Source organism: Rhinatrema bivittatum, chromosome 8 (genome assembly GCF_901001135.1).
Source record: "Rhinatrema bivittatum chromosome 8, aRhiBiv1.1, whole genome shotgun sequence".
Classification (NCBI taxonomy): domain Eukaryota; kingdom Metazoa; phylum Chordata; class Amphibia; order Gymnophiona; family Rhinatrematidae; genus Rhinatrema; species Rhinatrema bivittatum.
This window is the reverse complement of record NC_042622.1, coordinates 230,387,412-230,403,226: the sequence shown is the minus strand read 5'-3', so window position 1 is coordinate 230,403,226 and position 15,815 is coordinate 230,387,412. Positions and strand designations below refer to the sequence as shown.

The 15,815-nt window shown below is 46.1% G+C and overlaps 1 protein-coding gene across 4 annotated transcripts in view; it reads right to left on the bottom strand.

Annotated features, from left to right (window-relative positions):
- Positions 1–15,815, bottom strand: part of REXO1 (RNA exonuclease 1 homolog) — a 184,380-nt gene that overhangs the window by 42,813 nt on the left and 125,752 nt on the right. For 3 of the 4 annotated variants that reach the window (XR_003858346.1, XM_029613958.1, XM_029613957.1), the window contains exons 11-14: positions 15,324–15,397; positions 14,093–14,203; positions 13,166–13,281; positions 12,444–12,582 (exon numbers count right to left, since the gene is read on the bottom strand). Coding sequence is in view for 3 of the 4 variants with exons in the window: in XM_029613958.1 (XP_029469818.1) it covers positions 12,444–12,582; positions 13,166–13,281; positions 14,093–14,203; positions 15,324–15,397 (440 nt within the window). In the remaining variant the exon portion in view is untranslated. Of the gene's footprint in view, positions 1–12,443; positions 12,583–13,165; positions 13,354–14,092; positions 14,204–15,323; positions 15,398–15,815 lie in introns of those variants that run through there. The other variant, XM_029613959.1, reaches the window with a different exon arrangement.

Here is a 15,815-nt window from a genome sequence, read left to right as displayed (position 1 = left end):
ATCCCTGCGCGTGGCCCTAAGGTGGCATGCTGAGCAGAGGCCAAGGGCTGCAATGCCTGAAGCAGGCGGCGCCGTCGCTGAAGACTCTGCAGCTTTCTGATCCATTGAACAATAGGCGCTCAAGAATAATATGCGGCAGCAATAGGCGCTTAATACAACAGGCGCTCAATAACAATATGCGGCAGCAATAGGCGCTTAATACAACAGGCGCTCAATAATAATAAGTGGCAGCAATAGGCGCTTAATACAACAGGCGCTCAACAGGAATATGCGGCAGCAATATGCGCTCAATGTGCCCTCAATAGGCTTTCAGCAATAAGCGACCAGCAATATGCTCGCAATAGGCATTCAATAAGCTTTCAGTAAGAAGCGGTCAGCAATATGCTCTTAATAGGCATTCAATAAGCATTCAGTAATAAGCGGTCAGCAATATGCTCTCAATAGGCATTCAATAAGCTTTCAGTAATAAGCGGTCAGCAATATGCTCTCAATAGGCATTCAATAAGCTTTCAGTAATAAGCGGTCAGCAATATGCTCTTAATAGGCATTCAATAAGCTTTCAGTAATAAGCGGTCAGCAATAAGCTCTCAATAGGCATTCAATAAGCTTTCAGTAATAAGCGGTCAGCAATATGCTCTTAATAGGCATTCGATAAGCTTTCAGTAATAAGCGGTCAGCAATATGCTCTTAATAGGCATTCGATAAGCTTTCAGTAATAAGCGGCCAGCAATACACCGAAACAAAGCCAAGGAGGAAGAAAGCCACGCCTATTACGGGCGCGGAGTACCTGAGCAAGGTCCAACCAGGGCGTCCTCCACGGCGTGCCACGCCGCCGATCCTCTGCGCTTCGGAGACCCGTAGGAAGAGACGTACTCCTTACCAGCTTTGGCGCTTCCCGGCTGGAACACAGGCGGTCTCCGGCTGCGGGGGAAGGGATCACCTCACCACCGCAATTTGAGGAAATGCACCCGCTACCTCGTCCACGCCGGGACCGAGGGCCTCGTATACCTCACGTGGACTGCGTCACTGCCGAGCTTCGGCAGGACCGAGGACTTTCCCACCGGGGGAGCACGGTAATCACCCCGGGAGCTCGCTGGGGGAGGAACCCGTGGGTATCTACGCAGGAGCGCGGGGCTCTAAGTCGAATAGACAGGAAAAACGAATCTAGAATGATAAGAAAAGAGAAAAATTAAAGTAGTCTTGGAAAGCACGCTCAACTAGCGTGCAGGCACTCCAAACTGCTTTGGAGACGGAAATTACTGAATAGCTACACTTCCTGTGGGGATATATACGCCCCCGTGCTGACGTCAGATCCGTCTCCAACTGCTAGCACGCGGATACTATCCCATTTGTTCTGAGTCCATCTGGCTACACGCCAGGAAATAGGATACAGCATAAGCTTTGGCAAGTTAAATGTAAGACATTGATAAGATAGGCTAAGAAAGAATTTGAACAGAAGGTGGCCGTAGAGGCAAAAACTCACAGTAAAAACTTTTTAAAATATATCCGAAGCAGAAAGCCTGCGAGGGAGTCAGTTGGACCATTAGATGATCTTGAAGATAAGGCCATTGCGGAAAGATTAAACGATTTCTTTGCTTCGGTGTTTACTGAAGAGGATGTTGGGGAGATACCCGTTCAAGAAGGTTTTCATGGGTAGTGATTCAGATGGACTTAACCAAATCATGGTAAACCTAGAAGATGTGGTAGGCCTGATTGACAAACTGAAGAGTAGTAAATCACCTGGACCAGATGGTATACACCCCAGGGGTCTGAAGGAACTAAAAAATGAAATTTCAAATCTATTAGTTAAAATGTGTAACCTATCATTAAAACCATCTATTGTACCTGAAGACTGGAGGGTGGCTAATGTAACCCCAATATTTAAAAAGGGCTCCAGGGGCGATCTAGGAAACTACAGACCAGTTAGCCTGATTTCAGTGCCAGAAAAAATAGTGGAAAGTGTTCTAAATATCAAAATCACAGAACTTATAGAAAGACATGGTTTAATGGAACAAAGTCACAAGGCTTTACCCAAGGCAAGTCTTGCCTCACAAATCTGCTTCACTTTTTTTGAAGGAGTTAATAAACATGTAGATAAAGGTGAACTGGTAGATGTAGTGTTTTTGGATTTTCAGAAGGCATCTGACAAAGTTCCTCATGAGAGGCCTCTAGGAAAAGTAAAAATTCATGGGATAGGTGGCGATGTCCTTTCGTGGATTACGAACTGGCTAAAAGACAGGAAACAGAGTAGGATTAAATGGACAATTTTCTCAGTGGAGGGGAGTGGGCAGTGGAGTGCCTCGGGGATCTGTATTGGGACCCGTGCTTTTCAATACATTTATAAATGATCTGGAAAGGAATACGACGAGTGAGGTAATCAAATTTGCAGATGATACAAAATTATTCAAAATAGTTAAATCACGAGCAGACTGTGATAAATTGCACGAAGACCTTGTGAGACTGGAAAATTAGGCATCCAAATGGCAGATGAAATTTAATGTAGATAAGTGCAAGGTGATGCATATAGGGAAAAATAACCCATGCTATGGTTACACAATGTTAGGTTCCATATTAGGAGCTACCACCCAAGAAAGAGATCTAGGTGTCATATTGGATAACACATTGAAACCGTCGGTTCAGTGTGCTGCGGCAGTCAAGAAAGCAAACAATGTTGGGAATTATTAGAAATTGAATGGTGAACAAAACGGAAAATGTCATAATGCCTCTGTATAACTCCATGGTGAGACCACACCTTGAATACTGTGTACAATTCTGGTTGCCGCATCTCACAAAATGATATAGTTGCGACGGAGAAGGTACAGAGAAGGGCAACCAAAATGATAAAGGGGATGGAACAGCTCCCCTATGAGGAAAGACTAAAGAGGTTAGGACTTTTCAGCTTGGAGAAGAGACAGCTTCGGGGGGATATGATAGAGGTGTTTAAAATCATGAGAGGTCTAGAACGGGTAAATGTGAATCGGTTATTTACTCTCTTTTAGATAATAGAAGGACTATGGGGCACTCCATGTAGTTAGCATGTAGCACATTTAAAAGTAACTGGAGAAAGTTCTTTTTCACTCAATGCCCAATTAAACTCTGGAATTTGTTGCCAGGGGATGTGGTTAGTGCAGTTAGTGTAGCTGGGTTTAAAAAAGGTTTGGATACATTCTTGGAGGTGAAGTCCATTACCTGCTATTAATTAAGTTGACTTAGAAAATAGCCACTGCTATTACTAGCATCAGTAGCATGGGATAGACTTAGTTTTTGGGTACTTGCCAGGTTCTTATGGCCTGGATTGGCCACTGTTGGAAACAGGATGCTGGGGTTGATGGACCCTTGGTCTGATCCAGTATGGCATGTTCTTGTGTTCTGTTCCAATAATGCAGACCTGGGCAAGGGGCGGCCCGCGGGCTGAATCCGGCCCGCCTACGGTCTGAATCCGGCCCGCCCTCTGCTGAGAGCAGACGGGGAATGAGGCACGCTGCCTTCCCTTGCAGAGGGAAGGCAGCAGTTCATTCTCCGCTCCCTCGCTCCCCGATTGGCCGGCCAATCGGGGAGCGAGGGAGCGGAGAATGAACTGCTGCCGGCCAATCGGGGAGCGAGGGAGCTGCCGGCCAATCGGGGAGCGAGGGAGCGGAGAATGAACTGTTTTTTTTTTTTTACAGCGTCCGGTGGGGGAAGGGAGTGACTCGAGCGAAGGCACGCTGTCCGATTGGCCGATGCTGGGCAAGCCTTGCCCAGCACCGGCCAATCGGGCAGCGTGCCTTCGCTCGAGTTTCTTTCCTACATACCGGTATGTCACAGTTCCGCCTTTCGTGGTCTTTTTTCAGGGGTCCCCAACCACCGGTCCGCGGGAGTTTTTTGCCGGTCCGCGGTCTCCCGGTCTCTTCCACTGCCATTGCCGCTGGGCTGTCAGCACGTTCAAGCCCAGTGGTAACGGCAGCGGTGTTAGAAGTGTGGCACCCGCGGCTGGCCTTTTCTTCTTCCCGCGCCTGCACCCCCCTCCCGTGACCCGGAACAGGAAGTGATACTCGGAGCGGTGCGCGGGAAGGAGAAAGAGCCGTGCCGCATCGGCTGCAGCGTCGGTCCCCGAGCAATTAAAGCAGCTGGTAATCGAGAAAGGAGTCAGCAGCAGAAGCCTCCCACGGCCGATGGGATTCTTCTTTCTTGGCCTGCGGGGGCTGCTGCAGCTCCCATTTGTGCTCGGGGGGGGGGGGGGAAGAGGAAGTGAGTAAGAGAGAGTGAGAAGCAGCCAGCCAGCCTGTGTGTGATTGAGAGCATGTGTGTGAGTGAGAGAAACTGGTCAGAGAGCTGATGTGTGTGTGTGTGTATGTGAGAGACAATGAAAGTGATTGCTCAGGGAGGTGACTGATGTGTATGTGAAAGTGTGAGACATTAGTCAGGGAGGTGACTGATGTGTATGTGAGAGTGTGAGACATTAGTCAGGGAGGTGACTGATGTGTGTGTGTGTGTGTGTGTGTGTGTGAGAAAAAGCATGGAAGTGAGAAGTCTGGGTATGTGGGAAAGCATGAGCGTAAGAAGCCTGGAGTTGTGGGAGTGAGAAACCTGGGTGAGTGTGCATGCATGAGAGAGAGAGACTGCTTGGTAAGGAGACTGTGTGTGTGAGAGAAAAAGACTGGTGTGTGTGAATGTGAGAGAATGTGATTCAGGGAATGAGAAGCCTGTGCACGTAGAGAGTGAGCATGGAAATTAGAGAGACTGGTGTGTGTAACAGAGAGAAAGTGATTATGGGAATGAGAAGCCTGTGCATGTGAAGAGAGTGAGCATGAGAGTGAGAAACCTGGGTGTGTGTGAGACACAGCATGGGAGGGAGAAGCATGTATATCTGAAAGAGAACTTGGGAGTGGGAAGCCTGTGTGTGTGTGTATGCATGAGTGAGATCAGGTGACTGGTGTGTGTGTGAGTGAGAGAAAAAGTGATTATGGGAATGAGAAGCCTGTGCTGTGAAGAGTGAGCATGGGAGTGAGAAACCCGGGTGTGTGTGAGACACGAGAAGCCTGTATATCTGAAAGAGAACATGGGAGTGAGAGACTGGTGTGTGTGTGTGTGTGAGAGAGAAAGAAAGTGATTTTGGGCATGAGAAGCCTGTGCATGTGGAGAGAACAAGCATGGGAGTGAGAGACTGGTGAGTGTGTGTGTGAGAGAGAGAGACAGAGAAAGTGATTATGAGAGTGAGAAGACCATATATGTAAGTAGAACACGGGAGTGGGAAGCCTGTGTGTGTGTGTGTGTATGGCATGAGAGAAACTGTTCAGGAAGGTGACTGGTGTGTGTGTGCCAAAGACTGTTTGGGAGATGATTGGTGTGTGAGAGACAGAAACTGGTCATGGGGGCATGACTGGTATGGTGTGTGTGTGTGAGAGACATGGGCACTAAGGAAGAGGACCATAAGTATAGAGCTTAGCTTCTACTGCTGCTTCTGGTGTGTGCCACGGCCTGCAGGGAAGGGGAGTAGGATTGCTGCTGGAGGGGGTAAGTAAAGGTGGCTTTAAGTTTATTTTTCTTGACTGCCATTTTAATTGTGTGATGTCTGCTTTTTTGAAATATTTTATTGGTGTTTGGAGAATGTTTAATAGTTTTTATGAGTTTTTAATTGTTGGATGTTATTCTGTTCATAGCTGTTTTGAAACATTTATTCTGCTTATTAGTATAGTTTTACAATTATTTCTGTGTGGGGATCTATAGTGCTTGCTAGTTCTGTTTTCCTAATAAGAGGTGTATTGGTTTTTAGGACCTGATTTAATATTTGTAGTGTTGCCTTTTCATAGATAGGGTTGCTCCTGTTTGAGTGTATTCCATAATACAGGTGTAACTGTGTGCGGATTAGTTTATGTGCATTACTACAGATCCTGGGAGTATGTTAGGTCGGTTCTGTGTCTGTTACCGAGATGAGATATTTTGCTAGCATGTAAGCGTTTGTATCGGTCTTATTTGTTGTGTTTTCTCAGAGGACATGCATTGGTGGTAAACTGCTGTCTTTTCATAAGTAGGGCTATTGAGAACTGAGTTAATTATATTAGTCCGGCCCTCTAAAACCATCCCAATTTCTCATGCGGCCCCATGGGAAAATTAATTGCCCACCCCTGCAATAATGGGTCCCACTGGGAAAACAACATGCTCTGCAACAGTCTCATATAAGCAAACACCCATGGAACAAATTCCAATGTGGAATCCATGGAACAGAGAACCTGCAAGTAACCCTAAACTCTGGGAACTGCATTCTCCAACAAGCTGTGAATCTGCCTCTGCAGCTTGTTGATCCATTCCTTGGTAAGAAAAACGCTCCCGATCCAGCTGTCGAAATGCGCCCCCAGGAACTCCACCTGAGAAGGGGCTAACTGACTGACAGATGCACAATCCAACCCAGGGACCGAAAATTGCCTTGATATCACTGCCACCACCCGTCTGCACAGAATCTCTGACTTTGCCCAGATAGGCCAATCATCCAGATACAGGTGAACTAAGATGCCTTCATTCCTGAGAGCAACCGCCACCACAATCATCACTTTGGTAAAGGTTCTCGTGGCCATTGCCAACCCAAAGGGTAGGACGTAAAATTGGAAATGTGTCCTGAGAATCATGGACCTCAAAAACCTTTGATGATCCGGCTGGATTGCTATGTGCAAGTAAGCTTCAGTTAAGTCCAGAAATGCCAAAATCTCCCTCTTACACACTACCACGATAACTGAATGTAGATTCTCCATCTGAAAGCGCAGAACTTTGAGAGCCATGTTCACTTTTTTCAGATCTAGGACTGGGCGTAAGGTCCCTCTCCTTGCTTTGGGACCACAAAATAAATGGCTCCTAGCATCTGTAGACGGTCGATAGTCTCCCGTTTTGTTTGCATGTGCGGAAGGAGACACCAAGAACAAATCTTTTAGTGGGCAAGCAAACTTTAAAGCATAGCCATGTTTTATCACAATTAGGACCCACTGGTCCGATGTACTCTTGGCCCACTCCTTGAAGAAGAGAGTCAACAGACCCTTTGTAACTGGCACCAAGGAGTGGGCCTGCCTCGCCTCATTGGGTGGACTTGGATCAAGATGCTCCATGACCTGGAACCATCAAAAGGATTGGCACAAGGAGTCCTGCCTTCCGATGCCTTGACTCTGGGCCCCTTCCTGAAGCCCGATTCTGCCGAAACTGCCAATTCACCCTAAAGATTCATACAAATACAAGAATACAATTCATACCAATACAAGAATCCTTATCCACCATGCTAAAATATTGGGAGAAATGCCTCACATCCATCAATTCCCTACTTACCAATTTACACCTTGCCCTTAATTCCTCAAAAACTGAACTCCTCCTCATCCACAACCACCAAACTCACAAACTTCCATCTCCCAATGACTCTGCTGCCAGTACCTTCGCCTCACAGCTTCCAGTACGAAACCTAGGTGTTCTAATTGATCCACACCTAAACCTAAAAAAAACCATCAACTCCGTCCTAAAAGAAGGCTTCTATAAGCTCAAAGTCTTTAAAAAGCTCAAACCCCTACTCCATACTCACGACCTCAAAACAGTCATCCAAGCCACCCTAGTTTCCAAACTGGACTACTGCAACTCACTGTATCTAGGCCTCCCCTACTCCTCTATCAAACCCCTTCAAATGTTACAGAACGCCACCGCCAGAATAATCATGAGCGCACGCAAATCAGACCACATAACCCCCCCTCCTAAAAAGACCTCCACTGGCTCCCCATCCCATCACGCATCCTATTCAATACCCTCACCATCATACACAAATCCATCCACAAAAGCAACTCCTCCTGGCTCAGCGAACCCTTCAGTTTCACACACTCCTCCCGCCCAACCAGAACAAACCGTAAAGGTACACTACACATCCCACCCCTCAAAAAAGCCCGCCTCACATCAACAAGGGACCGTGCCCTATCAATTGCTGGTCCCACTCACTGGAAAGATCTACCGACAAACCTCCGCCTCGAGCCCTGCCCATACAAATTCAGGAAAATGCTGAAAACTTGGCTTTTCCACCAGGCATATCCTGACTAGTTCCCTTTACCACTGCCACCTTCACCTCCTCACCTTGCAATTAACCCTCAGCGCCCTAAGCACTATGTTAATATATTAATATGTAAATATCTTTAACCCTTTAGTTTCAACTTTTCAGGCTCACATATAGAGCCTCCTTCTAGCTGCAGCACCTTTGTTGCAAATTGTTACTCTTGTTGATCCCCTTTCCCCCCCTCCCTGTCTTTTGTATTTTCCACCTTTTGTTCAGATGTAAACCGATATGATGTGCCCTCTAAAGTCGGTATAGAAAAGCTGTTAAATAAATAAATAAATAGAGGACGCACAGAAAAGGACTCTTTGCCGCTCTTCAGCTTGCTCTCCAGCAACCTATGTCCTTTGTTCTTGCCCAGGAGTTTCACAAGCTCCTCCAAGTCCTTGCCAAAAAGCATTTTCCCCTTAAAAGGCAGTGCTCCTAGCTGCAATTAGACCAAATGTCTATCGACCACTTCCGCAACCAAAGGAGCCACCTGGCCGAGACCACCGACATTATAGTCCTGGAGGAGGTTCTGATGAGGTCACCCATAGGCCATCATGGCTTCCAGCCGCTCAGCCTGTTTGGTGTCTGACGCTGACAGTGGCTTATCAGACTGCAACTGCTGAACCCATGATAGACCAGCCTGAAACATAAAACTGCTGCACACTGCAGCCCGAATGCCATGGGAAGATACCTTAAATATCTTTTTGAGATGGACCTCCAACTTCCTGTCTTGCATATCCTTCAGCGCAGCCGAACCAGTCACAGGAATAGTTTTCTTCAAGACAGCTGACACTGAGGCATCCACCTTTGGCAGCCGTAACAACTCCGTGTCCTGCAATAAGGGATACAGCTTGCTCATAGCCCTGCTGACTTTCATACCGGTGTCCGGAGTCTCCCATTCCCAGAACTCAAGCTTCTTTACCAATTTATGGAATGGGAAAGCCTTCGCCGGACCTCGTAAGCCCTCCATGACAGGATCCATCACTTCATGATCAGAATCTTTTTGAGGCTCCTTGATCCCATACAGAATTAAGGGCCACAATGCCTCCCTGTGGAAAAGATGAATCATCTTAGGATCGTCCCCATCCACAGTCGGGGCTTGTCCCTGCCCCTCATTCGAGCCTTGATGGTCCGGAGAAGAGTCCAGCGCCGGGGGGATCCTCGACCAGAGGCTCTCCAAAGTCCAACTTTCCCAAGGGCTCGCTTGCATCCTCTAAATGCCTGGGCTGACTCAGGACTCGCCGAACCATGGTGGCCCAATATGGGTCCTGCACATTCTCGTGCATGGGAAAATGGTGTCCTGCACCTTCCTAGCCAGATATGCCTTGGAAAGCAAAAAACACAAAGTCTAGAGAAAAAAGTGGCTGGATCATTAGGGTCCTCTCCCAGGAGGTCTTCATCCTCTACAGAGGATCCTGAGCCCCCCGGGCCTCTGTGGGTCTCCTGTTAGCTGGGGACAGTGGTGGGGGAAGTGCTTCTCCTCCTTCTGCAGCCTCAACCGCTGCTGCCAGATAATTCAAAATGGCTGCTGTGCCTGTGTGCACCGGGAAGAGGTCGGCTGCAGCATCAGCCTCATCTGCAATCCCTGTGGTGGCCCGATGCTTTCCCCGGCATTCCTGCGCTGCTCTCTCCTCTGGAGAGGCAGCGGGAACAAAGGCTGGTCAGAGTGAGCCATGCATGCACTTCCCCACACGCTGCACAGCGGCTGGCACCACTTCTGAGAGGAAGCTGAGAAACTCAAACTGCCTTGCCGGGCCGCCTGCTCCTTACCCCGCCACCCGAACAGAGCACCCCAATGGAGAAACAAACAAAAAGGAAACTACTCTTTTTTTAAACTCCAAAACTTTAAAAGAAAATGCACCAGACCACTTCCCTGAAGCTTAGTAGCAGGCTCCGGGCATCCTCCTGGGGGAAAGGAGGGAACTGGCATAACCAGCTATCCACCTCCAATGGAGAAAAGGACCAAGCTCACAAGGGTTCCCAACCCCCTGCTCATCCTCCTCCAAACCAGAAAGGATGGGCCCACTAGGATCTGCCAACCTTCTGGGAGGTACTTGTCACTCCTATACTTTGCCTAATTTTTCTTTTTAAATCAATCCTCAGACTGCAGGTTTTGCACTGTCACCATCTACTGGAGACAGAGAAATACTGAGTGACTGCAGGTGGCACACCAGGTTATACGCCAGTGTCAGCAAAACTCTGTCTCCATCTGCTGGAAGGGAGGCAAAACCCAGGAGCCTGGACTGATCTGGGTACGTACAGGGAACTTGTATTTCCCACCTTTTTAAGGGCTTCTTATCTCTGTCCTCATTCCCGAGGAGGTCATCCAAGGGATCCCCCCCTCCTTATCATCCCCTGAACTGACAGAGTCCAGTTCCAAGACAGGTTCAGACATCTCCTTCCTTCTTTTTCGCCAGGACAGGACCTAAGGAGAACCTGTTTTGGGGGAAATACCATCCCTTAACTAACCGCTGCAAAGTTCCCTAAGGAAAGAGCAATTAGAACCATCCCCTTTCCTAGCCAAATAAGCCTTGTGCATCAACAAAACAAACCCTGTGGAAAAGGCTTCTTCAGAGTCTGAATCCAAGCCCAGTGAATCAGGTGCCCTCTCAAAATTCTCCAGGCACTATCTGACACCTCCAATTCTGGGGATAAATGAGGAATAGTAGGCCTTTCACCTGTGATCCCCTGCAATGAAGGAGTTGCAGGTAAAATGGCAGTGGTTCGCATGCTGCAGGGCACCCCAATACTGCTAAGATCTGCATTCTGTGGCTGCTGTACTTTGCCACTGACTTCCTCTCCTTGGCAGCAGACCAGAGAACACCAGTACCACAGTTTCCATCATTCACACAAAATGAACACATCCCCAATGTGAAAAGTTTTCCTTTACAGTCTCCACATGCAAGGCAGCACTTTCTACACTCAGCATGAGCTGCCATTATCTTGTCGGTACGCCAAAAACTATGCCTCTGCACAGGAAACCCCAGCAAAACCCTCTTTATTGCATCAACAATAAAGGCACGTTTGCCCTCAGTCTGCCCCACAGACTGGATCCTACCTCAAGGCACCTTCCTCTGAAAGAACAAAGGCCTGCTATGCCCTCAGATGGCTCCCTGTCTGTTGAATGCAGAGCGGCCTCCCGCCCACCCCTTTTTTTTTTTTTTTTTTTTTTTTTTTTAAATATGAAGTTAAAGGAGCAACGTTTCCAGAATCAAAGGCAGGCAATCACAGAAAGCAAAAAGAAATACTTCCCTGCGGAAAAGCATGAAAAGGAGCCAGAGAGGAATGAAGGCAAAGAATAAGGGAGCCAGACCATTGCTTATTAAGTCCTCTTCTAGAATAGGGCATCAAGCATCCAAGGTCCACCAACCCCCTGCTTGCCACTCCTCTACCAGAAGGATCCTAAATACCCCTGGAAGCAATTTGATTCTCCAGATCAACTGCAGACTCTGCACCTCTACCATCTGCTGGAGACAGAGAATATTGGGCAACTGCAGGTGGCACACCATCTTATATATCAGTATTGTAAAGCTTTTCTTCTCTGTCTCCATCTGTTGATAGGGAAGAAAAAAACCCAGTTGTTTGGACTGATATGGAGACAGTAAGGACTTTTTTTGTTTTTTTTTTAAACTGTCACACTCAGCTGAATATTAAAGGAACAGCACTCTAAGGAGGTAACAAAGGAGAAAAGACAAGAGAAAGGTAGCCTCCACCAGCCATCCTGGAAGCCCTATGGTCCTGCCTCGCTCCACTGAAGGCAGGAGCACCAGGCTTTCTCCTCAGGAACAGAATTCACTCAATCCTTCATTCTTTATTTTTCCTAGTATAAAGGAGGGAGAAAATCTTCTCATCTCAGGAGTCCAATAGCAAATTCCATTTCAGTTTATCAAGACAGTCCACGGCATGGGATGCCTGCCTACCATCTGCTGGAGACAGAGAATACTGGCAGGCCAATGTATGCACAGTGAATCTGTTGGTCTGTCTCCATCTGCTGGTCATTGACGACAATCCAGCTATCTGGACTGGTCTGACTGGATAAAGAGGAAACAATTACATGCATAGTTTTGCTTTGATTATTGTTACAGGTACCAACAGAGATTTGCATCTGCTTTTTTCGGGCAAAACTGTGTGCTGTAGCCTCCTTCAATCCCCCTTTATATAAATGCCTCCCAATATGCAGGTAAAAGTATGTGCATTGTGAAATTAAAATAAAAACAAAAAACATTTCTGCAGGTAGAACACATTGCCCTTCAGATTTGCAAATTTTGGAATTGTCAAATACATTGCATCTATTACTATATATCATTTTTTTCCTACTCATGCCTTAATCACAATTTTTAAAAGTTGTTCCATAATAATAATGATTCTAGAAAATGCAGAATACAAAGAGGAAAAGTCCTAAGAATACCTTTAGTGCAAATAAATCACTCTCCAGGCTATGTCCAATTAAGATGGTTTCAGAGCTGAACATGCTGAGCAACACAGCTTGGACATCTCTTAATGTGATCTTTGTGTTCTTCAGATCATCCTCCGTCACCCCAGAAAACCTGCAGCACAAGTATAGAGGCTTCTGCTAAAAGGTCCAACTCAATAGTAGTTATGGGATGAGATGCAAAATCCTCTGCATTCTACATGCTGGAACTTGTTTATTTCCTCTCAAACTTACTTTTCAGTACCATGCCCTGGTTCTGTAGCTGCTGTGTGAATGAACAGGATGTTGTTCAACAAGCCTCTTAGTAACTACAGAAAAAACAGCAGTGTCTTCTGCCAGTACCCTCCCAGGCTACAAAAATGTCTCTTAGCAGCAGCACACACTGTCCAGGTGGAGCAGGAGCCAGAGCTGAGAATCAGGCTAAGGCCTCTCTCCTTCTTAGGTCACCCACAGGTCTGTCGAGTAGGCTGGCCCAGATCAAATATAACATCTATGTTAGCATGATGTCACCCACTGATGACTAGAAATAAGCCATGTCTGGGCTGCAAATGTCTTTTGTATTGGAAAATGAGAGAGTCTGGTCATCTCAGCACTTAGTAGCTTAAGTCACCCGTATAACTGCATTTTGGTTTAGCAAAACCCAGTAGAAGCAGCAAAAACTAGGAGGCTCAGAGCATGGGTTGGGATGTTGCACTCACCTGGTGTTGTAGTCAACCACCTTGTTGTCTGGTTTGACAAAGGTGTCATATACCACTGTCAACGCAGAGTTGATGACGGTTACTCGTGTTAGTTCCAGCCCTTGCTTGGTGTAACACTGGAAAAACCCACAAACCATAAATCAGAGCAGCAGAACGGGACTGGGCCACCATCTTTGATCTCCCGAAACCTACCCAGAACCAAAAGACATTCAAATAGGGCAAACAGCAAAATGTCTCTTTAGTGTACCCCAAAAGGAATAAGGGTCATTGTGTGAAAATGAGATCTCTTATCTGAGAGGCTGATCCATGACCTCAAACTCACATCAACTTACTTTATAGACTGAACTTTTGTTTAAAAAAAAAAAAAAAAAAAAAAAAAAGCACTCAGGCACTGTAAAGCTTTTAAGTATAAAACAGATAATACCACAGTATCTAATAATATGAACGCCATTCATCCTTAGCATTGGCTTGCAGGGACTGTACTAAGTAAAATATATAATGACATTTTAACTAAGAAATTGGCAGACATGACAGTCATTTTTATGCTAGGGCTCATCGCCAGAGAGATGTACTCATGGGGAAAACCAACATTAAGAAAGTGGTTCATCAGGTTGGTTGCCCATTTAGGCTGGTAGTATGCATTGAATGCAACATCTGGCAGCCACCATGTGTGTGTCTGTGGAGAACAGGGAGAGGGCAGTACTAAATTATCTTTCAGAAGCAGAAGGAACCCCACCCCTCCCTAATAAAACACCAGTTCTTTAACAGTGACCAGTAATGAGAAATAGCTAGACATGGCCTTTATCTTCTCAATGTGTTTGGTGGTCTATGTTTACCCACCCATTAAGTCCTAAATACATATATAAAGTGATGTATGCACACCTCTTCTCCTCCAGACTTAAAGCTGGCAGCAATGTAGGGACTCACCATCTCACAGTCCAGTGCATACACCCCAGGATATCCATCGGCAGGAGGCAGCTTTTCAAATGTCTTCACAAAACCCTCCAGGCTGTCTTTACGGCCATCCTGGACATGTTGCTTTGAAAATAAAACATGCACATACGTGTATTTAAATTCCCATACATACATGCTATTTAAAACACTGCAAGAGAGATATGTTAGACTTCATTTTCTACTGGGCTCTGAATGAGGAAAACTTGGAAAGAAAAAGATAAATGAAAAATGACCACCCCACTACATTTGAAAACAACTGACAGTGGTTACTGACCCAAGTGCTTCCAGATGGGCACTGCTGGGAAGAGATGGAAGGAGGGAGAGGAAAAAGCAATGAGCACAGCTGGCATACAGGAGGCCCTTTACTGGCAAGAAGTCTTAAAAGTTGCTGAAGCTTCTGCTACTTACTTACTTATAGTTTGTGGTAATTTTATAGTCTTATAGTTTTATTGTTAATTTAATATAGTTTTAGTGATAACTATAATTATGAGAAGTTTGTATTTTTTTCCTTTTCCTGTTTTATTCTTGATGTAATGTAAACAGTCGAGATGGACATCATCCGCACAACGGTATATAAAACTGTTTAAATAAATAAATACTCTCTCCCTGAGCAATCACCTCTCATCAGACCTTACTACAAAAATGACAGATGTGTTAGACTGCCCTCTGCTGTTTTATTTGTTCACCTACTCCATGCAATAGGAAGTCACAAGCAGAGACCATCTGAGACCTCCTCCCACCATAATAAAATTGCTGACTGAACTATGATATCTTTAGAGAAAGCTGGTGCGAGCAAAGTGCTGACTGCACAAGGCAGCACCTGGGGTAGATCTATAAGCCTTTTAATTATTAACTAGCAATGATGAAAAGGGGAAGAGTAGAAAACATACTCCATAGAAAAGCCAATAGCAAAAAGCAGGACAATGTTAATACTCTTGAACTAGTGTCTAGTGGCTCATTCAAAAGTGTTTTGTATTGTGAGGAACTGCAGTCCAGGCCATACACAGGCCTCCAGCATTTTAGATTTACTTGGCACGTAATTCTACGTCCAATCCATGTGATCATGCGTGCCCAGCACACAAGCAACTTCAACATGCACCCACTGTGGTTCCAAATTATCAATAGAAGCTCCAGGCTGGTGTGGTGTCCTCCTGCTAACCAACCTCCCCCTAGGAGCAAATAAAAATATTTAGAGCAAACTTACTTTAGCAAGCTGACACCCAGGTGTGCCAACAGCTCCTGAACAGCAGCTGTAATGAGTTTCCCAGCCCCCAGGCACTGAAAGAAGCAAAACACACACAGTCCATAAGGAAATGAAACAAACATAATTGGGGACTATAGTTTTCAGTTTTTATTTTATATTTCCTGGGAATTTCAATGTCATAAAAATCAGTGAAAAAAAGGGGAGGACTTAACACAGCAGCATAAACTGACATTTCTCCCCTGCTCTCCCTGTTGCCTCAGTTCATTCGTTTCTTTTTCAAGATGTCGCCTAAAAGGAAAGGAAGGGTAAAGGTATTTTCCTCTGTGACCTCAATCCCTCCAGATCAGCAAACTTTCGTGGAGCTGGTGTCACCCACTGAAGCACTGCAGGCCTTGAGCCCCATTGGTGGGGAGAGGAGCTCTGCTCTTCCCTGGGGAGATACTGCTTAGCCCACTGGACACCTGCTCACAGCTGCCATTTGCCTTGCAAGAT